General features: G+C 40.3%; 1 protein-coding gene across 3 annotated transcripts in view; it reads right to left on the reverse strand.

The window, feature by feature from the left end:
• Positions 1 to 1,120: 1,120 nt before the first annotated feature.
• pik3r2 (phosphoinositide-3-kinase, regulatory subunit 2 (beta)) overlaps positions 1,121 to 23,253 on the reverse strand; it is a 28,482-nt gene continuing 6,349 nt past the window's right edge. For all 3 annotated transcript variants that reach the window (XM_040022071.1, XM_040022069.1, XM_040022070.1), the window contains exons 2-16: positions 21,291 to 22,178; positions 12,033 to 12,125; positions 10,330 to 10,404; positions 9,721 to 9,870; positions 8,496 to 8,706; positions 8,288 to 8,373; positions 8,086 to 8,188; positions 6,813 to 6,911; positions 6,465 to 6,645; positions 6,150 to 6,269; positions 5,840 to 5,982; positions 5,553 to 5,729; positions 5,338 to 5,409; positions 5,028 to 5,198; positions 1,121 to 4,127 (exon numbers count right to left, since the gene is read on the reverse strand). In XM_040022071.1, the coding sequence (XP_039878005.1) occupies positions 3,920 to 4,127; positions 5,028 to 5,198; positions 5,338 to 5,409; positions 5,553 to 5,729; positions 5,840 to 5,982; positions 6,150 to 6,269; positions 6,465 to 6,645; positions 6,813 to 6,911; positions 8,086 to 8,188; positions 8,288 to 8,373; positions 8,496 to 8,706; positions 9,721 to 9,870; positions 10,330 to 10,404; positions 12,033 to 12,125; positions 21,291 to 21,609 (2,208 nt within the window). In that variant the 5' untranslated portion in view covers positions 21,610 to 22,178 and the 3' untranslated portion in view covers positions 1,121 to 3,919. The remainder of the gene's footprint in view (positions 4,128 to 5,027; positions 5,199 to 5,337; positions 5,410 to 5,552; positions 5,730 to 5,839; positions 5,983 to 6,149; positions 6,270 to 6,464; positions 6,646 to 6,812; positions 6,912 to 8,085; positions 8,189 to 8,287; positions 8,374 to 8,495; positions 8,707 to 9,720; positions 9,871 to 10,329; positions 10,405 to 12,032; positions 12,126 to 21,290; positions 22,179 to 23,253) is intronic.

A 23,253-nucleotide genomic window follows, 5' to 3' on the forward strand; every position in this document is an offset into this window, starting at 1 on the left:
GCAATACGCTTGTTTACACAGTGTAGAACCAAATAAAAAGGTAGAAAGAGTGCAATTATTTGCATGTTTAAATACCACAAGGAATAAGTGAAAACCTGGATGAACTGAAGCTTCTTTTTTAAGGAAGATTTATGTTTTTCATGTTTAGCTGGACACTTCTGCTGTGCGGATGAGAATTGCATAATGAGCTAGCAGCTCTCCTTAAAGTAGCTTTGAAAAGTACTACAGAGTTTACACAGCCCACATAGTAAAACTAATTCTATAACGAAAACATTGCAATCAGTCAAAAGCATCAGATTTACAAGACAGTTGTTGACTGCGAAACAACAAAAGCATATACTGTACACTGTATACTCTGATATCATAATGAAAATGTCAATCATTCCTGATATACTGAATGAATAACTATCAACAAAAAAAACACTATAAACAACTCAGCATCACCATTGTCTGTTAGTTTTCGGTAGTTGGGCGACACACTAGTCTGAGTGTGTGAAACAAAAACAAAAAAAGTGCAGTCACAAAAGTGTTGGTCCAACAAACTGAATAATGGTGGATGATTTAATCAGATCATCTGTTTACTAACTTAATACAAAACACTGAGAACTGCTGCATGCATTAGCTTGAGAGCTTACCAAATGAGCTTTAAACAACTGGTCTGGGCCACGGATGTGTACTGTTCACATTTCTATATCTTTTATGAGTTTTATTCAAACACACACCAGACACACAAACAAACAAAAAAAACAAACACTGAAGTAGGCTAGCCTGGGTGCACCAAGCTACTGTACAGGGCCCACTACAGAAAGAAGGAATATGTAACAACTATAAATGCAATACCAAAGAGGCACAGCTAATATCTGCCACTCTCTTAACTATAACATGCTCAGATTTGCTCTAACACGCACACAGACACTCACAATCACACACAACAACTACACTCGTTTGCGAGATACACCTTTGTTTTGATAAATGACAAATGTGTGAACGGTGGGGCACTACATGTGGTTGTGGTTGTGGCATCGTCTTACGCAGCAACGCTCCAATGAAAACAGGGAGACGACCACCTCATCGCAACGACTAAAGGCACTTCTAATCTTTCTCACTCGTACGTTTTGTTTGTTTTTTTTTGTTTTTTAATAGCCCTCTAATCAGAAGCACCTCTGTCACCTCCACTTTAATTCTTGGGGTCCTTTACTTGCCAAGAACTGTGCAAAGTACAGTACAATAGATTCGTCCTGACTGAAATCAAAATGATTAAAACTTTTCAGGTCAAGGTAGGTTTGATCAGAAGACTGGGTTGGTATGTCTGGGAAAAATGTTGCTACCTGATGTCTGAAACTGAACATTTCAGAAATAGAAAAGCACTGCGTTTGTTTGAAGCTTGGGTCTAGCTCAGATGACTTTTAACTAATCACCAACAGAGTAGACGAATATCTCATTTAAGAAGAACGTCTACATTTTTCTCTCTCTCTCTCTCTCAACAAAAAGGAACCAAAATAAGACCAAGATTTTAAAACACATTTTTCCCCATTTTCTATTGTTAATGACCCCTGACTCTTCTATACCCCACTACAAAAATAGTTTTTCTTCTTTTTGGCTTTCTCAGATTACTAAATGTAAAAATGTGAAAGATTCATATTAATATTTGTTCATCCGGGAAAAAAACACCAACTACATGAATCAAGTTTAAAAGCAGCGTCATTTGACGCCTCTTTTCAGCTCCACATTTTCATTGAGAACATCATAATAACTGAGTAACCCTGCATCTACGCCGCTGTGCTTTGAACGTGACATTGAACGGAGGCGGTACTACCTACACCTCGAGCCAACACGGAGAAACAAATAGGAGAAATTCATCGCCACATCACCGGGAGGGAACTGAACCCAAGTCTAAAACATATATGCATACAACCGTGTTGTGCATAGTAAGACCACATGCCAGTGAATACTGTATATTCACTACAAAAAGCACAATTTCAACCACTAATCGAAGTTAAAACAAACAAACAAAAAAAGATAAACAACAACCCAAATGAAGGACTCCATGCATAACATACCAGATAATCTCTTAGACCGCCATGGTCATGCTAAATGGCAAAAAGGACCGTTTCTTTTTTCATTCTTGCTACATGAAAAGACATCCTTCATTTGGCTCACATTAAGATGGATAATTTGAATCCTTAAACAGAATCTAAAAGCATAGCAAATCTTCCGTGAAGGAACCGTATAAAGTCACATACACAGGCTGCATGTGTGTCTGAAATATACTGTACATGATTTATATTACTGCTTTCTTTCTTTCTTTCATCTTTTTGTACATAAATGTTCTACAGCTCTGTGAGTCAAGCTTGTGATGAAATGAACAGTCGAGCGCAAGGGAGAAGAAGTACCGTGAGTAAATTTGCATATAAAAAAAAACAAAAAAAACTCCAAAACAATAAACATCTGCAAGGACACTGTACCACGGAAACAGTCTAATCTAACTAGAGATGAAGCAAATACAGTACACGAGATACAATAATCACATAGGTCAATGCTCTGCAAGTGTCTTTAGCATATAGAAACAAGACACGTAGGAGGAGCACTAACAGTGCCTTAAGTCAATGGCTACAGGTGCTACAGTATTACAGAGGATGAAGAAAGAAGTCTGAAACGAAGAGACGCAGGAGTATTTCCACCATTTCCATTTTAAAAGGAAACCTGAATCACGTGGAACTGCATTTATCAATGTACCTCTCCATCTAGTGTACTGTGATTAAAAAACAATTCTATATTCACAATACACCAAATATGTACCATGCATTTTTATCCTGTTATACAGCAATCACTGTACGTTGTACCTCGTCAGATCAAAAGGACACCCACTGAGAAAGAGAGCAACAAGCCAAAGCTGTTGGAAATAGAGATCATTTCATAAAAATATACCTATGTGTATGTATGTTTTTGTTTAAAGCTGTAGCTTTGTCTATGTCGACAACCGTTTACTCCCCCCACCCCCTTCTCTTTCGGTTTGTAACCTCGACGTGCCCCCTTATTCTAGTGACACAGGCTTGTGGTCATTCAAAGCTATTACTATGGCACTTGAGCAAGCTTTTAACTGAATCAATCTTTTTCTTTTTAAAAAAAAAAAAACCCTGAAACAGCAACCCTCTTCACCCCCTTCCCCTCCTCAGTCTCCAGTGACTACACTCCCAGCCCATTGTTTTTCTCAGCCACCTTTAGGTGTGAAACGAGCAGCCTGGTTTAGGCAAGCCAGTAATTTCCTCGGATGACAGCTCAGGCTTTTGTCTATGGAGAGTTTGCAGGCAGTCTGGGAATGACAGATCGGGCCTTTGTCTGTGGACATTTATCTCGCATTAAAGGCAAAAACAAAAAAAAAAAAACCCAACAAACCCTAAAAACCAAATGTGGCTCCTGTAATTTCTACCATCATCCCACCATCTGGTCTCTCCGCTTTTTAAAGATTTAGAAAAAAACCCCATTGTGTGTGCCTTCCTTTGATGTATTTTAGTCTTTTTTCCTGAATAATGAATGTTCTTGTGAATTTCTCACTTTTTTCCATAACCGACACTGGACAGTGTGGCTGGCTAATGCACCACTCTCATCAGCTTTTAACTGACTGCATCAGCCAGGCTAACTGTACAGTGCTTCGTTATCAGTAGTAGTGTGCTTATTGTGAAGCCATGCTGTTAGCAAGGAGTGCTCTTTGCTGGACTCGGTGGGAAATTAGCATCAGCTTCTGGCCAAAAATACATGATTTTTTCTTCTTTTTTTTTTTTAAATCCTGGCAATTGAGTCTGTTTTACCTGCCACAGGAACAAGCATTGTCCAGAGTTCTTTTTTTTATTTACCCCCCCCCAATGCATATGTCTAATTTTCCCACTCTGGCTGGTGTCCTATGCTGCTGGTGAATAATTCATCTGGGGTGCTGGTTCTGATTCTGGGAGCGGGCCAGGACTGGGTAGGCTAGATTTACATTCAGCTGGTCGTTGTGTTGGACCAAGGAGACATTTTTGTAGTGGAGCACCAGGTCTTTGAGGGACGAATACAGATTGTAGGGCTCGGCGAATCCATACCCCGTGACTGTCTTGTAGATGACGCAGTGTTTGGAGTCACCGTCCACGCTAGAAACAAGGAGAGAGATCGTGTTTAGAGGTGATCTTAGTCTTAAAAGTCTTTCACAAACCCACCAGTAATGTAACTGTTAACTTCAGTGTCTGCAGAAAATTTACTTGAGTTATTCCTCCTTTTAAATTTTATTTTAGAACTTAATGTATCTGAATTGAATTTCTGCATTTCGGTTTTATGAGACTGGATTAATCTTACACTTTGGGTTGTGCATGAATTCAAATTTCTTAATAATTCACCTTTAGAGGTACTGCTCTTAACTTATTCTCTTATCTTCAGAAAGAGCTGCACTAGTGAATTTAGCCTTGTATTTGCAGTAGTGACAGAATAATTATTTTCACATAATTTCTTGAACTTGTGGCGAAAACAAGTGTGAAGAAGAAGAAGTGATTTCCAGCCACATTTTTTGGTACAACCAAACATTTTCAATTATAAATAAAAATGTTTTAACTGCATGTTTTCACACCTGTGCTGTTTAGTCCATTTAAATCAAACTCTGGTTCATTTTCCCTCACTGTGCTGCTCGTTTGTGCAGATAAGATCACAGTAAAAGCACTCGGGGGAGAATCAAAACAACACTGAGACCCTTCGGAGGAGGTGATTTTGGTTTCAAATGAGCTCCAGCGCGCTTTGTTTATGGTGTGAATGTGATCTGACCTCTATCGAACTATACCAGGTGTAGGATGCAGGTTTGAGCTTAAAAAATGAGCAGACTGAACATTCTCACGTAGTTGGTAGTGACGCATTTTGGTTCACTTGTATTCTTCTCTGTGTGAAAACAAACCAAATCACGGGGAAAAGCTACAAGTTTACAAGCTTGAATGATTCGGACCAGCATAAACAAACCACAGGTGTGAAAAAGCCTTTAGACCTCACAGGGTTAAACACAAACTTACACTACGGAGCAGGCGTAAGAGCCCTTCTGTGACTGGCTCTCACGGATGAGAAAGGTTCCATCGCATTTGCCTCTCAGCATTTCCTCAGCCTGGGTGCGCTTGATGTCGCCCACGTACCAGGTACACTCGTCATGGTGGGGTGAGCCCTCATCTTCTTCCAGTGAGAAAGAGCTGAAGATGCAATGAACAAAAACTATCAAGCAGGAAAGAAACTCCGGACAGAACAATGAGCTTAACTACTGCCTTCATTACTGTCAGAGGTGCAGCCTCCTCCACTCATGACAGCACAAGCTGCGGAGCCGTCACTTACTCATCAGCATCGTTCTTTATACCCAGCCATTCGTTGATCTTCTTCTGCCTCGTCCCCTTCTGCGTCAACCATCTGAAAAACCAGAGGACAACAGAATTAATGCTGACCTACAGGTTACTTCCTGTGCACGACATTTAAGGTTCTCACGACTGTAAAAGGAATATATATATGAATGTGTAAAGTTCAATTTCATGCATGGATAAAAGTTTACTTACATTAAGTACTGGTCCCTGATCTTGCGAAGCTGCATGAGATCTGGCTTGAGGCTGTTCATCTTCTTGTCAATCTCTCTGTTATCAGACACCTGCTCTCTCAGGTCCTGCTCCAGCTTACGCTTGCTGTCGTGGATCTCCTTCACACGAGACTGCAAACGCTCCGAGTTGCTCTGGATTCTAATTTGCAAGAATTCGAACATTATACCTTCAACTCACCAAAATGTTGTTTAAATATAGCAGCTTTGTTTGCATCTGTGCTAAAAACAGAATTATGCATACAAACGTACTTCTGTATTTCCTTTTCGTTGCCCTCACGCTGGAATCTCTCCAAAGACTCTTTGCTGTACCGCTCCTGAGTCTCAAACTGCTCTTCGAAGATCTTGATGGTCTCGTTGAAGGCTTCAATGGCTGTGCGTTTCATCTGCAGCTCCTGAGACAGAGAGAGACGTTTCAATCCAGCTCCATTTTATCTTCAGGATAAACTGCATATTGTTACGGATCACATCAACAAACACTACGCACTATGCTAGTTTAGGATTTATAATACTCTGAAATACATCTCTTGTTTGTGGTTGTCAGCATGTGTGCTATTCAAACCTGCGAGGTATGTGTGTACTCCTCGTACAGAGAGTCGTACTCGCGACTCTTCTCCTGGTACTGCTCATGATAGATCTTCAGTTGCTCTCCCACCTCCTCTATGCTGTTCTCCTTCACCAGCTGATTTTTTACCACATGAAAAACAGATGACAGCAAGATCACCACTTACTGAAGATTCAGACCGACTACATTCGCGTGTTATTAATGAATATCATTCTCGATTTGTAAATGGAATGAGGGAAAATTATGAGCTGGATGATTCACATCTTGTGATGACAGCTGATTTATTTTAATGTAATGTGCAGCTTCACCCACCTGCTGGTATTTGGAGATGGGATACAGAAGCTTTGTGTCCAACTTGCCGTTGTACTGGGCCAGTGACTCGTGGCGGTAGTGATTGATGAGCTCCACTACAGACAGGAAGGTCAGAGGCTCTGAGAAACCAAACCGCGCATCTCTGTGATAAATCTTTATAAGCTTGTTGTTCCCCCCCTTCCTGCAGACGAAAACAGGAGCCAAGAGAACATGGTAGTAAATAAGACGATGTACTGTAATACATGTTGTCCGTCAAGTAGCAAAGGCCTGGTTTGTTTCTACTATATATCATTTTCCTATGGCTATACTAAATCTGAAGTGAGTATTGAAGAACAGCTGTTACTTCACCTGAGTGTAAGAGTGTACTCGCCCTCCAGTTTACTTGAAGCATCTCGGACCAGAAAGGTGCCGTCTGGAGTGTCTCGCATTTTCTCATTCACCTCCTCTCTGCAAATATAGCAGCATAATTAGATAGCTGCAAGAAGCAACGAGGAGGCCAAGCAGGAACTTGGTTTTGTGTGTTGCAGCACCCCCCAGTGGTCATTATTTTCTTGGCTGATCAGATGTCCCACTTTTTTCAGGATTTTGATTGACTCTAGTTTTTAAAGTTAACACTGCAAAACAGATACTTTAAATACTGCCATCATCAAAAGTACAGGTTTAAGCAACTACTGCAAAGAAATGAAAAGGCATGACAAAGTCTGGAAGAAGCTTGTGGAAGGAGAGTCTGGCTTTTTTGTTAAATGTTCTCCCCCAGGCTAAGAATATCACACTGAGTCACAAAGAACATAAGGTTAGGAAAAAAGATGGATGCTTAGTTACTGAAATGAAAGATGATCAGCAGACACATCGGCAGCTGAAATGATACTTTTCACCATAAGCTTATAGGAGCTGCTGCAGACTGTATATAAACTGAGCACAAAAATTTAATTTGTCTATGGGCGACTATTTCTTTGTTGTAACAATGCGAATTACACAAAGCCACGACTGCTGTGCGACGTCATTCTGCAGCAGTGTGTGACCAAGCTGGTGACCAGCAAGAGGAAGGGGTGCCAGGCAGCTGTGGCTGTGTATGGGTCTTCCACATGATACTGAGCACCCCGTTTGTTAAATCAATAAATTCTTAAATTACCAATATGTTTCTTCAGCGCTTTCTTCTAGACAACCTCAAACAAGAGTCAGTAGCAGAATAAGCCGTTTGCCATTGGCAGAGAAGATTTAGCAAGTCTGCCACATGCTGCTCTGCTGCTTGACCCACAAATGTATTTTCATTATAAACGTGGCACCATTTAAGAAAATAAACAAGTTTCCAATGGTGTAATATTTATTGCCAAGAAGCATCATTACAACAAAGAAATAATAGACCAAACACAAATTAACTTACATCTAAAAACTTAGCACAAAAAGTAAGTGAAACATTTGAAACATTAAAGGTGTGTTGCTCTTTAAGAAAAGAGGCATTGGATCTTATTTAAGAGCAAAATACTAACATGATTTCACTAATTTTAAGTATTTTCAATAACATAGAAATCTTTATGGATCTGTCACAAGTGTCCATTTAATCAGACATTTCTTTAAACAATACATCAAACAAAATCAATATTACGAGCCCAAAACTTGCCTGGATATTTCGCCCCAGTACCACTCTGCATCATTCAGCAGGCTGCTCGTGTCTGTCATGGCTGATGGTGTCATTTTTGACTTCACAGGCTTCGCTGGGAGAACTGCAAACAGACACAAACACATCAGAAACCCACACCTCCTTCAGCAGTATTTTATAATAAAGGAATGGATCCAAGCAGTGTTAAAACAACATAACTTACCTGGAGGAGTGAGGTCTTGACCTGTAGTTCTCTCTATCAGCAGTTTCTCCACCACCAAGGTGGGGAACTCATCATCCATTGGAAACCTGCCATTCAACAGTTCACATTTCCAACATGTAGATTTAGATTTGCTAACTCTTTATCATCATTTCACCTTTACATATTTGTTACACATTTGTTTCATGAAAGTAAAAAAAACCCTACTTACCAAGCAGTAGAGGGGCCGGTCCAGATAAGCAGGGGGCCAAAGATCTTTCCCAGCGTGTTTGTATCCAGGCCATTGCTGGCCTGTGCCTGAGTGACCTTAGCCAGGTGTGTGAGGAGGTACTGCAGAGTGAGACGGTGATGGAGAGGGACGGTGGTCGAGTTCTCAAGCACCAGGCTGACTTCTCTGTTGTGGCTTCCAGCTACCGCACCATCTGAGAGCGGCATAAACATTGTGAATAACTGTTTAGGCTTCAGTTGTGCATCTTTATTACAGCTGGCTGAAAAAGGAGAATATAAGGAGTGCATTTGATTGTATTTGGTAGTTAAAATGCATGTGATTAGTTCATGTCGCTGAAAACAGGACAAACATGTATATCAAAAATGAAATCAGAGAGTCCTTTGTGTGGAGGAGAATCAGCTGAAGCATATCTAACATGCCTCAGGGAGCTTGCCCTCCTGCTTCCATTCTCTCAATGCTGACATCAGAGTGAACTCAAACAGCAGTGCACAAGGCTGAGTTTAGTCCTTGTGCAATTTTTTCGCTTAAATTATAGTCACTGAAGCACTGAAAGGTGCCTTTCTGTCCACAAAAACAACGGCGGCAGCAGCTCATTTGTGCGTGTGCTGTTCTATAACACTGTACTGCCATTTTGTCTACACCCCATAAAATCTCCATCTTAATCAGTCATTCTGCGTATGTTTTTCCTATAGTTATATGTGAGCCCATTTCAATAAAACAAACAAGAATATACCCCAGTGTGAGATGGTTTCACCTTTTATTAATTATGTTCTTTTGCTGATAATAGAAAAAGATTTGGCACAATGAGGTCATGAATGCAGCTCTTTTGTTCACGTTTAAGCCCATTAAGTACAAACTGTGTGTGCTGCAGATTTTCCGGTGAATACTCCGGGATTTTAGATTCATTTTTTCAAGCTTAAGGCAACACTCATTGTAAGTCATGCTGTCAACGTTTGAACGTCAACTTGTGCAAACTTGACTTTCTCTTGAAACGCCTAATTCATCACGCAGACACCAGTGACTGTTTCAAACGGGTCCTAGGGTTGCTTTTCATACTGCACCTGCATAAACTTAACTCCCCTGAGCAGGCAGCTGCAGAATATTTAATAAATGCACAAAAGATGACACACTGTCCCTGTTGGAAAAACTAAATGCTCAGTCAATACAAGCAGCAACTTTAAGATTTTCGATCTGTGATCTGATGTACCTGCTGACTGCTGTAGGACATGCTGCTGCATGAGAGCAGTTTGTAGGTGAGGGTAGATACAGGCAGGGATGACAGGTGATGGAAGGTCTCTCAGGTACTGCAGGACGCTCTCAGACAGGAAACCTAGATCCCTCTGAACCACGTCACTCTCTGGATGATCAATACATAAAGCAAAAGACCAAAAAGGTGCAGTTTGTTAGAATAAAAAACTCAAACAAGCGTCGGGGAGAAGTTTAAGGAATAAAAAGGCAGTTTAATCAAGGAAAGTACACAAGAGCGAACATATCATGTCAGTGTTTGGTGTTTTTTTCCACTTCTAAGCTATGAAACTAACCCCGAAGCCTAACACCAACTGTATCTTCTGGAGACCAAAAAAAAGGATTTTTTTTTTTGAGGAAAAAAGTTATTTTCCAATTAGCTTTTATTTTTATTTTGTACTGACTTGTGTTGTTTCAGTTATTTTCTGGAGTGGATTTTCTTATTTAAAATCACTGAATTGGACCTGCTGAAGAGTATGCAGGCTGAGAAACCATCCCAAATATACCCAAGTTCTGTTAAAGAAAAGGATCAAATAATGTCTAAAACAGATAAATGACAAATGTAACTCACCAGAGCACAGGCTGTACACCGGACTATCTGAACCTGAGGAGCTAGGTGTCCTGTACAACGTCTTGCAATCCAGACCTGAGACAGACAGAAAGAGCAATTTTAGTAAATGTGTTCAGAAGGAACGAAGAAGCAAAGAGGACACATTTAGATGGAAAACAGAGAAGTAGTGACAGATTGTTTTCTGACTCTATGGCTGTGGACTTGCACTAGATAATTTAACGCAGTGCAACAAGCTGGAAATGGAAAAAGAAGGCAAAGGCAGCGCAATGCAACTATGAAATCTAGAAGCAACAACAACAAGAACGATAATTAAAAATAATAATGATAATGTGTGTCATTACTAGCTGAATGTCTGTAAATACGTGACAGTTCAGTACTGTATCCAACAACAGAGAGAATGTGACCAGCCCACAAAGTTCAAAAGCAACATCTTAAAGACCGAAGAAGGACTCACACGTTTGCAGTGGTGGACTTGAATTTTCAAGTCATCCATTGCTTTTTTAATTTTGGGGATTCAGAGACTTTTTTTCTTTCCAAACTGTGGTCATCTCATCTATTTCACTCTCAGCACTAATCATCACGTTTCAGTTCAACTCATTTTTGCCAAAATAAAATTTATTTTTGGACAAACAGCTTATTGTAGTTCCCTGCGAGTAGAAACTCTTGCTCTCCCCCAGGATTTTGTGTTTTTCTTGCTCTGATGATGAAAAAAAATTTAATTCATATTTTTTGTTAGTGATAATAACTCGCAAATGATATATTCATATTGTAAACATATTAGACTAGGTATAAAATATACTCTGCTCTATACTCTGATACTTTTTAAAAACAGAACAAGCCCGCTTATAAGAGTAAATATGATACAACGAAGCTTAGTACTGATTGTACTGTGTGTGTGTGTGGATACACTGTTTAAAATTACATGTGAGACAAGTATGTTTTATTTTATTTATCTAGCCAAGAAAATAAATATTTGTTTGACTTTTAATTAGCCGTTTCGCTCTCAAGTCAGTGCATGCATCCCAGTATTTCTGTATAAAATTGTATATTATGCATTTTGGTATACTTGATATACTGGATTTTTTTCCAAGCATACACATAAATGTTGAGTAAATTAAATGCAGCTGTCTCATTATCCAACACTATGTAACTCAATTCACAGACAAATTGTCTGATTTGTTCCTGTGTCTCCGCCGTCACAATTTAGCTTTTCTTTGTCTTGCATGAGGGTAAACGCCTCGTCTTGGACAACAAAAGGCCGTAAGAAGCCGTGAAGCAGTTTTTTCACAACTTTTTAACATTCTGTACATGAAAGAGTTTGTGAATTGGTGTGAATGACACAGAAAGTTAGAAGGAAGAGAGAGAAAAAAAAAAAAAAAAAAAAGGCAAAACTGTGAATGGAGTCCCACCGAGCTCTATTTGTTAATAACACTGTGTGAATCAAACCCACTGCGCAGGACTCTTAGCGGGTCTGCTCTCAGTTAAACCACACTGAACTTATATGTACTGAATGTGAATGCGCATGAGCTTGTGAGAGCACTTGTACCTCTGTGCGACTGTCTGCATGTCTGCACATGTGCAAACGCTGGCATGAAAGCAAGAAGCAGATGGCGAGAGGGAGACAGTCGCACGTAGATGAAAAGACAGCAGAGGCAGCGTGACAGACAACAGATGAATATCTTGGCTGGTTTGTATGAATATACCTCTCTTTTCTATGGCTTGTATGAGGCCGACGAGGGCCGGGGGAGCCGTCTCTGGTGGTGTGAACTGCTCGCTCAGGTCCGGCACAGGAACAGCTGAAACAACAACACAAATCTCAGTCACACTGCTACATTGACAAACCCCGCTGTTAAGTACGAGCACTTAGAGAAGCAGAGCACGAAATATGTTCATAATATGTACAAAACTTATGAGGAACACAATAAAACATAATGGATATTTATTTCACAAGCTCAGCCATTTTCAAAAGCCCCGTGGGATTTATTTATTTTGCATTTGTTTGCACAGTATTTAATAAACAAAATACTTCTTATAAATAATTAATGGACAGAAATGTCAAAGGCTGGGACACATTGTCCTCCTCAAATCTGAATGATGGGATATGACAATAACTGCAGAACAATTTACTGACTGTACTAAAGGAAGAAAGGAGATTTCATGCAGGAGTGAAAGTAAAAAAAGGGTCACCAGAAAAAAAGAGGCATCGAGAAAAGAAAAAAAAAAAAAAAAAAAAAAAAACTTTATCTACTTTACAATTCCCCACAGACTAAATCAAACATCTTTTCAGTTGGAGAGAAAGAGGAAAGGAGAAAGCTAGAGGGAGAAAAAAAAAAAAAAAAGGGAGATCCCATTTCCCTCCCTCCCCCTCTTTTTTCTCCCTTTTCTTTTCTCCGCTCTCGTTCTCTCTCCTCCCCTTCACTCCGTCCTGCTCAGTGTTTCGCCTTAGCTCTTTGCGTGAGTGGAGCACAATAAAGGATTTAATCAAAACTCCTGAACAAGCAAAAGCCCTGTGGCAGTGTGCCAGGCTCGGCCCAGCTAGAACAGGCAGGCAGCGCCTCTTATTCGGCCCCAGAACAGGCCTGTGAGCTGGGTCTCTCTTTTTTTCCTCCCCCTTCTCTTTCTTTCTTTTTTTAAGGAGGGGTAGTGGAGGGGGGTCTGGGAGCAGGGAGGGCCTGGCCTGGCCGGGGCTTGGCAGTAGGCTCCTGTTCCTGGCACGGCTCGGCTAAACCACTGCTGATTATTAATTTGGGGAGTTCAGACAAGAAACGCCGCGTCAGCACATTCCTTGCTCTCTCTCCCGCTCCTCCATGTCTCTTAGTCTCACTCGCTCTCTCTCATTTGCTCTCCTGTTAGTGGATTTTTTTTCTCTTGCTCCTTTTTGTTTTAACCCCCTTTAGGCCTCTTTAATTTAAGTTTTTATTCGACTATTCCCTTTCTTGTTTTTTTCTTTCTCGCTGTTTCTTTCGCGCTCTGTGCCACCATGTCGGCTTAAACGTGGAAACTCTGCCTAGCGGTGTCTCCAGCTCTCTCGCAGGCACCGACAGCTCTTCGTCTTCTTTATACTTGTTGGCCATTTTGGATTGCAGCCTTGTACCCCTCTCATCGAGCTCGCTCTTTTTTTTTTATCTGGTTTGCAGTCGGGCTGTAGATGTGTGCAAGTGAGAAAAAACCCAAAAACAGTGTTGTGTGTAATGTAACCACCTTTCTACACACAAAGCTGACAATTTGAAGGTCAGATCAGTGTTGCAAATCCAGTATTTGTATGTTTGCACTGACTCACTCGCTCAGTCCGAGGTAAGCCTAAGACAGGCAAGAGTAGGCTGGAGAAAGCAAAGCTATGTGAAGCAAAATATTTGCTTGATATCTTCTCGATCAGTGTGCTTATGTAATATGTAGCTGGCTGTGCTGCGTTCTCCCTCTCAGACCTCTGTGTCAGAAGCTGAGATTTTTCCGTGTACAGCATGAATTCCCAGGTCGAATTAAACCTCTGGAATTTCCTCGCTTTAGCCTAACACTCATGCAAAACACACTTCATGCTGGTCTCAGGTTAATGTCTTAAGTTAGGGTGTGGCTTTCAAGTGCAACAGCAACAATAATATGTGATAAGCTTCACAAAAAAAAAAAAGAAAAAAAAAGAGAAAAGCATTCATTATTTAAAAACAAACAAATGTTATTTTATAACCATTTACATTAAACACAACATGGACAAAAGCACTGGGCCACCCACACGACCGCGAAGTTCCCAGTGCACAGTTCTTGTGCTGATCTTAATGCATGAAGAGATTTGGAGCTCTGTGGTCATGGGGTCAGAAGAGCGTTGTTGACTTTGCAACTACACCTACTATCGCTATCAACCGACAAGTAGAAAAGGCTGAACTGCTTCATCCTTGCTTATTGGTTTCAAAAAAGTAAAACTGCTGGTTTCAATTAGCCGTCGAAACACTAACTCTGCCCGTCTGAGTTTCCCAACATAAGTAAATGTCAAACCCCAGATAAACACTGGCCTTTGGTCGGTATCGAAGCCTAACTTAAGTGTTTCCATTCCTATAAAAGGTTTGATTGCCCTCCAAATGCACTTAATATTTGAGGCTAAAATGAAAAAAAAAAACAACAACTTTGGGATAGATTTTTGCTCGCATTTTGAACCATGGCAAGTGATACCATGAATGCGTGTATTATGTGCAGTGGTGACAGGGCCAGTTGGCGTCTGGCTCACAGATGGTGGGTAACACTGTGTAAGTTGCTGGTCGTGTTTCACCGCTACATGTCTTCACTGCACTCCAACTATGTTGACAGGCAATGCATCATGACTGGGCACACCATCCACTCCTCTGTCACAACATATTTCAAAGCTACACGTGTAGTAGTGAGCCCCTGAAAACTCAACAAATGGAGGTGATCTGCTCTCAGTGCTCAGTCTGGTTTTACTGGCCTCCAGGCATTACTGGGAAGAACAACAAATGGCACTAAAGACACTTTCTGTGATACCCGTAAGAGTAGGCTCACTGGGAGTTGATTCGTGCAACATAAACATAGCATATAAGATGAACACAGCCGCCACCTCACCACTCAATCCTGGGTGTGATGCATTGTAGCTTCAATGTTAGGATCACACTGTTTATTTGGAGCTAGACGTTACCATATTTAGATGATGGCGTTCTAAGTTATCAGCTAACGCCAGTTAGATTTGTTACCGAGCTATTTATAACCTTTACAGGTGTACTGCAACAGCACAGATAGGCATGCACAATTATTAAAATTTTCAATCTCAATCACAATTTTGGTTTTTCACAAATAAATGAGCATGACTGTGCAATATTTACAATGCATGCTGAGCAAGCAAAAGGGCAGCTGGAAGTTTGTACTCTGAGACTACCTCAAACAGAGTACTAAGAGAAAAGAGACACTATCATCGGGTTACGTCAAATTATATTGTAAGTGCACACTGCTACAGTTTCTAAAACTGAAAATTATATTTAATGCTTTAGTAAGATCATTTATTATTATATGGCTGTTAATTCATAAAGATACAATTAAACAGATCAATGATACAAAATCATTTATCATTATTAACACATTTTAAAAAACTGCCAGAATCGACTACAAATGCACACAAATTTTTTAACTTTCCATGTCAATCCATTTGCAGCCACCATCGATGTGGAGTGGGCACAGCTCGGCAGCTTTTCTTTATCCTTTCACGTTTTTTTATTTTCCCCACAGCATCTTGAGTGACTTCTTTTAGTCATTTACAAACACATTGCCACAATTTGAACGACTTTATTATCTTCCTGTGCTTTCACTAGTCAACAAGGTCAATCAATACATGCTACAAAATAAACGAAGGCCCAGCACTGAATACATAAATTAACATTTGATTTACTGAAGCTTTTAATCGTCAGTAACACAATTTCGCACCTAAATAAGTTCTCCTGTACGGCAGTAACATTTTCTCTAGCTGCAGAATGCCACAACGATCGGCAAAGAAAAGGAAGTACAGCTGGTTTTCTGTATCTGCAGTTGGATAGGGTGGCCTTGGCTTACCCTATAACCCGTGCCTCCCTCCCTTTCCAGCCTCTCCATAACTTTCCCATTGTCTTTTTCTACTGTCTCAACCTCCCTCCCACCCTTCTCGTGTGGGTTCTTTGAAAGTGTTTTCCTGGTAAGGCGCAGAGAAAGTGAGGAGGAGAGGCCTCTCCTTTCAGAGAACTGGCTTCGTGAACATGGTTTATAGCCGCCCAGAGACACTATCAGACGAGTATGTGAATCAGGGCTGCAGAAATGGAAGGAGGACGAGGGAGGAGAGAGGGGTGGGGGTGCGAGTAGGAGAACAAGGGAGGAGTTTGCAAAAATGCCAAGCCATGGTTCACTTCAGCAGGCAGTTAAAGTGAGGCCAGAGAGAGGAGAGAAGGAAGGCAAAGAGGCGGAAAAAAAAAACAAACTTTTTTCAGACTCGTTACCGTCGCAGGTTGAGAAATATCTTGAGTCCATTTTTTCTCTGTTTACATTTAATTTCTATAAACTCAACAACAAAAGAGCAGCACATCTGGAGTGTGAGTCAGTTAGTCTATCGAAGTCCCCCTGTTTCTTTTTGGGTACAAAATGCTTGCACTCTATATGACACCATCTGCCAAGCCTACCCTCGCAATGTCACTTTAAAAAGCAGAAAAACTGTTTGCATATTTTAGCCAGCAAGAAATCTCCGTTTTGCATTTCACTCGCTACTGCTGAAAAACAATGACGCAGTTTTTGCATGTACTTAAGCCAAGTTGTTGTCGACATTCTACGGTAACCCAATTTCTCGAATGCAAATGCGTAACCTGGTTTCTTTCACCAGATGGAGATGAAAATAATGGTTAACAGGAGGACTTCTGATAAAAAAAAAATTAAAAAAAATACACTTGGGTTCTGAGAATTTTACAAGCTTTTGCATGAGGCTGAAACATTTCCTCTCCAGCTGCTGTGTGCAGTGTTCAAATTAATTAAATCCAAATATCTGAATAAAACCAAACACAAAAATACCATACAAGTGTAAATGAACCACTTTGTACACACATGAGAGCAAGGGAGACATATTACAGACTTAGTCCTAAAAAAAAAATAAATGCATAAAAATACAAACATAGCTTTTAGAGCAGGGAAGCCAAACTCATTTTATATTGTGGATCACATACAGGCCAATTTGATCTTAAGTGAGTCAGACCAGTGAAAAATCTCCTTTCTGTCACTGTAACATAGTCTAACTGCATATTTAATCCCGTTTATAATACAGGAAATAGTAGAGCAATTACAACAGCACATCTCAGGTTTTCTACACCATAAACAAATGATGATGTAGTAAATGAAAGACATCAACAGCATGAATCTTTGGGATTAACTTATAAGAAATAAACGTGTAAAATTACTAAGACTGCCCTTTATTTATAAAGCAGAAAGCTTTTGTTAATTCACAGAAATTGCCCGTTCAAAAAAAAATCTTATTTATTTTAGTGTGGATACATTGTGGAAACATGCATTCTATACTAGATAGATAAAAGTTCCTGTTTTTTCACCAAATTATTTGCTTACCTATTATTTAATTCCTTTGATGTAGTATGAATGACCGTGGGGAAGGTCTTTATCAGTAGGATAAGTTGGAAAACTTATGAAAACATAAAGCATATACAAGCTAAACTGTGAAGAAGCATCTCTGTACTGAGTAAAGTTAAACATTTTTTGCCTTCCAAATCACTCCGGGTACTTTACTGTTCACTTATATTGCCATATTTGGAATACTGTGTGGAAATCTGGGGAAATACATACAAAACTTCACTTCAACCACTATGTAAAATTCAGAAAAAAGCAATCAGGATGATTACTAAAGCAGGATTTAGAGACCATACTAACATCATGTTCTTGAAATTAAAAATTCTGAAATTTATGGATCTTATAAAATATAAAACTGCAAAAATTATGTACAAAGCCAGATACAATATGTTACCAGGAAATTTACAGACGATGTTTTTTGACAGAGAAGGGGACTATGAATTGAGGGGGAAATTAAATCTGAAGACTCTTAAAGCACGGACAAAGGTTAAAACCTTTTGTGTTACTATTTATGGGGTAAAACTGTTACTGTGGACCTACAGCAATGTTCAGGCATTAGTCAGTTTATAAAGATGTTTCGAAAACTGCTTTTGGAAGAATATGAAACTGATAAAGTTGATCACCCATTGTATATATAACTATGCTAAATTGTATCTAAATTATATCTATCACTGTAGCTATGTTTATACATGTTCTCCTTGTTTATTGTGTGGGGTAAGTGATGATGGGAATTAGGTGAATAGTGGGATTCAATAGAATGTTGAGCATGGGGTAGGGATTAATAAGTATGTTATACTTCTTCCTACTCCATTTCAGACCTAATAATTGTCATTTCATGTCATTTAGACTTTGTTTTATTTTATTTATTTTATTTTTTTGTTTTATCTGAGCACATACATGTGTGTATTTACATATATATTCGTATTTGTAAATGCAAGTATGTGTACTTGTGTATATATTGTTTTTTCCTGTATATGTCTGAAATAAAGATACAATACAATACAAAATACAATTTAAAGTCCATTAATTTATGCCCTTGTTAACATTTTCCAAAAACATCCAGTGAGCTGGACTGGAGTCTTTGCTGTGCCGATTCTGGGCCCGGGCCTTATGTTTGACACCCCTGTTTTAGAGTCTAAAATTATGCTCAAAAATGACTAGCTAGCCACTATAGTAAGTAAACAGCTGTAAAAGTAGGGATTACAGAGAAGAGGTGAGTGTATCGCATATAATAATTTTCACTTGAGCTATGACCTCGCTTGTTGTGCTCTACACAAATAAATTATAGTTTAACAGCTTTTAGTGAGGCTGAATTGTTCTTAGTTGCATTCAAGCCTGTAAAGCAGTCAACTCCCCTAAGCACCAGGCCTGGTACTGGTAATGTTACCACCTCTGTGAATAGCAAATGGTGCCACAGCAACAATAGCTCTATTCACAGCAAGTCTAGGGCCTCTGTTCTTTCAAGGAAATGAAGATGATATTTGTAAAGTTTGACCATTTCTAATGTACAATGCACTTTTGGTGCAGAGCCAAAGTACCCCTCCTTGAGCCACTGCCCTGCCTCCCTCTCGCCCACACCTCCCCCCTTTCTCTTCCCCTATTTCACTTGCTTCTTCTGCCCCTGTCTTTCCAAATCATAGACACAAGCGCCAGCTGCCCAACTGGTTTGTCTCACTGTCAGTCAAAGCATGGGGATACTTACAGTATGTCCTTACCTGCTTCTGCTGGAGAAAACCCCCTGCTTATTCCCTAATTCATGTCCTTCACTCAGCCTTTATTTAAGTATCGGCATGAAAAAAGCTAATTTGATAGTTCTGCAGACATTTGTGCTACAGCTGTGATACTAAAAATGAAAAATGAGAAATAAAAATGACACTAGTTGAATGAGGCCCCCGTGTATTTGGCCATACACCATGATCAGCCAATTGGATACACCAGAGGTAATTCAGAGTTCACAGCCTACATGCTCAGAGTGGTACTAGCACATCTGTCATTAAAAAAAAAAAAAAAAAAAAAAAGCAAAAAGGGATTACAGAGAATAAGGAGAGGAATGTGTGGTTTTATGTGGAGAACAAGGAGACAATAAATTAACCAGCTGAATCCAAAAGCAATGAAGTGCAAATTAGAAGAAATTGGTGGAAATCTTGGGAGTGTGGAAGAACTTTGGTCACAAATCAAAGTTTTACTTGAACTTGAGCTTGCTAAGGTAGACCAGTGCATGCCAAGTCAATGTTTGACTTGGAAGCTGCTGCAGCTCAGAGCAGATTCTTAGCATTATTAATAAATGCCAGTATTTTAATAAAAGCCATGGGAGTGAAGAGGAGTGTGACAGAGCAGAGCATTATCCCTGAGTAAAAAAAGGCTGTTGTATTCCTTTTACTGTTGAATAACTCCTCATTTGTACAAACTAAAAACACACCTATAAAAATGTCAGTTTGTCAAAAGTGCCAAAAAATCCTCCCAGTATCCTTAACCCAGGCGCGTCCAATTGAAAACAGCATCAACAGGCCCTCCAGCCATTGTGATTCTTGATTACACTCAGAGGGGTCACAGGCATGCATTTTTGTGCACTGCAGAGACAAGTTTTCCTGCGTCAAGAGCCGCAAAGACAGACACAATCAATACCAGACCAGTAGAGTCTGATAGAGTCTTGTCAGTCGACGGATTAGCACTTTATTATTCAACGCAGACTTAAGTTGGCTACGCTTACAAAGAGGTAAAGCTTACTTAGTATAGCTTAAAGGGTCAACTGGCGGTCACTGCCAAATGTGAGAGCCTTGTGAAAACATCAAGTACACCAAACTAGCTGCTGCTAACAGCTGGGCATGCGAGAAGTTGTGTTTTTCTTTTAAAACTTCGGGAGGAAAAAAATCCCCCCCAAAAAAATAAAAATCAAGAAATCTCTACACTGTGAGGCTAATGAAGGAGCACCATGTTTGTGTGTCTCCCCCTGGTCTTTGTCCCAGTTTTCCTGTCTTCTCCCCACTGTCTTATCAAACAAAGACCAAAAAGCTCCCCACCTCAAAAAACAAAAACAAATGCAGCTCAAAATTACCACACATCTCTTAAAAGGTAAAAGGGAGCAAAACAAACAAACTATTATTTAGCAAATTTCTGCATCAATATTTTCTGCACATTCAAGGCCAACTAACAAACTAACACCAACTAACTAATTGTCTAGACATTTAAACTAGAAAAAATGAGACTAGCTGACTAAGAGGCAGAAAACCCTCAGCAAAACACTTAAAACTACTTTAAAATGGACACATTTAAATTCAGGCCCAAAAAATTCTATATTTTAGGAGCTTAATGAAACCATTTATCATTTCCTCGTTAATTAAATCATATTTTAAATGTCGCCAAATTGTGCGCCCAACATACAGCCACTCGTTTTTACATCAAACTACAGCAGAACAGCGCTCGTTAGGGTCATTCCACCTTTACTCGTTCACAGCTTCTATTCAGAGAGCGCGCAGGATGCAGCAATAACTGTCAGGGTGGAGGTCAGCAGCATTGTAACATCTTTGAAACAGTGGCTGTTGTACACTAATAAAATAAGAATAATTTATTTAGTCAGCTAGCATGTCTGGCACGTACGAGTAAGGGGATCAATGATTAAACGCCTACCCGACTAGTCGCTCACATCCCCATATGTGCAAGTTAAATTATTCTGATATTTAAAAAATGCCACAAAGTAAAATTTAATGATATGTCACTCTTTTCTCATTGTTATCATGTTATCTTTTTTACTTTAAAGGCCACCTTTAGTTTACAGTAGTGATGTGCCGTGAGCGTCTCACCACTGGCTGCTAAAAACAAACAAAAAACAAACAAAAAACAGAAAAAAAGAAAATGATCTAAATAGTGCCCCCTACCTTGAGTTGACTCTGGTTTGGGAGCTGCAGGCAGGGGTCGCTGGGACCTTGGCTGACTCGATGGGAGTGCCATCTTGATGGGGCCCACATACTCAACATACGTCCCTGGGAAGTCGCCTCTCTGCTTAGTGCGCTCGTTGTACCCGAGCAGCCAGCCCAGACGCTCGGGGTGCTCCACGCAGCCCTCCTGGTAGTTCTCCATGGACATCAGAGAGGCCTTGCTGACTGTAAGAAGGTCTCCAGGCTGCAGATCCAAGTCCTCGTCCTGGTCCTTGGTGAACGTGTAGAGGGCACGGTACTGGAAACCTTCCGCCGCCATTTTGTGACAGAGGCAAAAAGTAAAATGGCCACCGCTTCGAGGATTTAGGATCGGCCTGAGTCCCGCTGTAACAACAGGGTTAGGCTAGACAGAAATCCACCTCTGAAACCAAAATTGTGGCTGAGTTACTCGAGTCTGGTGTTGGTACAGTGGCTTAGAGGGTCGGGGGGGATGAAAGGAGGGGAAGTCAGCCGAAGCTCAGCAGCATTTTTAAAAGTTAATAACGAGGAGCTCTGCTGCTTTTGTGTCTGCAGTGGCAGCGGCTTTACACCTGACCGGTGTTGGTGGACTGGTGCACTTTCCTCAGCTTGATACCCTCGGTTGAGCCAGATGATGGAGCAGAGGGAGATCGTTGGCAACATGCTTTTTCAAGCAGCAAAAACCTGCTGGCTGGGTGCTACTGGAACAGCCTGGAAAAGGGTTTTCCCAGTGACAGGCCCCGTGTCCTTGGCTCTCCGCGGTTAAATCAAGTGGCCTGATTGGCGGACGAGTGCCAGGGTGGGAAGGTCTCTAATCCTCTCTGGCTCTTTCAGATATCCCACATGTTTGGGGCAGGAATAATGACCGACCTGTAGGAAATAAAAAGTGCATAAATTAAGAAAAAAAATTAGGAAAAAGACTTAAAAATATAGTCGAAAAAATTAAAGTAAATAAAACTATTTTTAAAAAAAAAAAATTAAAAAAAGGATTAAAGGTCAAATCTATTCGATAAATGGCAATAATTAACGCGACTTATATCTATGTGAAACGAAGCCTAAAGCGGCGCATGAAAATGGCGAACTGCGACAGCTCCATGCATTTGTGCAGTCTTCGGTTAGGACAGAGAGCTCGGATGATGCTGCTGCGTCATAACCAACAGCAGACTGGGTCCCTGGACAGGAGCCTCCATTCCCTCCACTCTACATTCACACACTCACAGCCTTAACTGACTCGTCACAGTTTCCACAGGAACAATAAGTTTTCCTGTGAAATGAACGTCTCTTCAACTCACACAACAGCACGTACGATTAACAGAACCCCAAAAAAGGGGTTTTAGCTGAACTGGCATGCAAAGGAAAATAAGGACTGCAACTCGACTGTAGGGCGACCAGAATTTTCTAAGACGTGCAGAACCCTCTGCAACAGTTCACTCTCCATCAGAGAGAAAAAAGGTAGCTCTGTGTTGCCTAAGAAATATTTTGACTTCTGTCAAATTTACTGTACCAAGCCTGCTTCAGATGGGAACGTTGAATGGACAGCCAACTGAGAAACCACAGTGAACCATCACCATTCATATTACACCCCTTGAAGTCACTTATCTCATAGCTTCCACATATAGCAAAAAGGTCAGTCCATGGAAATGTAACGAACGTCCTCTGATAAAGCCGATTGCAAGGCCCAATTAAATGCCAAGCGCAAGTGCGCAATATATATCCTATAAAAGCGACAACAGTCTGAAAATGCTAAATATTATCAGTATTAAAAGGTTTGACTAAAGTAAATAAATGAAATCTGTCGGTCAATCGACCAAAAATGTAAAAAATATCTACATTTTTTGGGAGTACATGTTGGAAACACTTGATTATAAAATCCACAGTAAATCGTGGAAAAATGAATGGGCAATTTTGGCCGAGTTTCGAGCGGCTGAAATTTAAAAATGCTAAA

Source organism: Simochromis diagramma, unplaced genomic scaffold (genome assembly GCF_900408965.1).
Source record: "Simochromis diagramma unplaced genomic scaffold, fSimDia1.1 OVJJ01000205.1, whole genome shotgun sequence".
Classification (NCBI taxonomy): Eukaryota; Metazoa; Chordata; class Actinopteri; order Cichliformes; family Cichlidae; genus Simochromis; species Simochromis diagramma.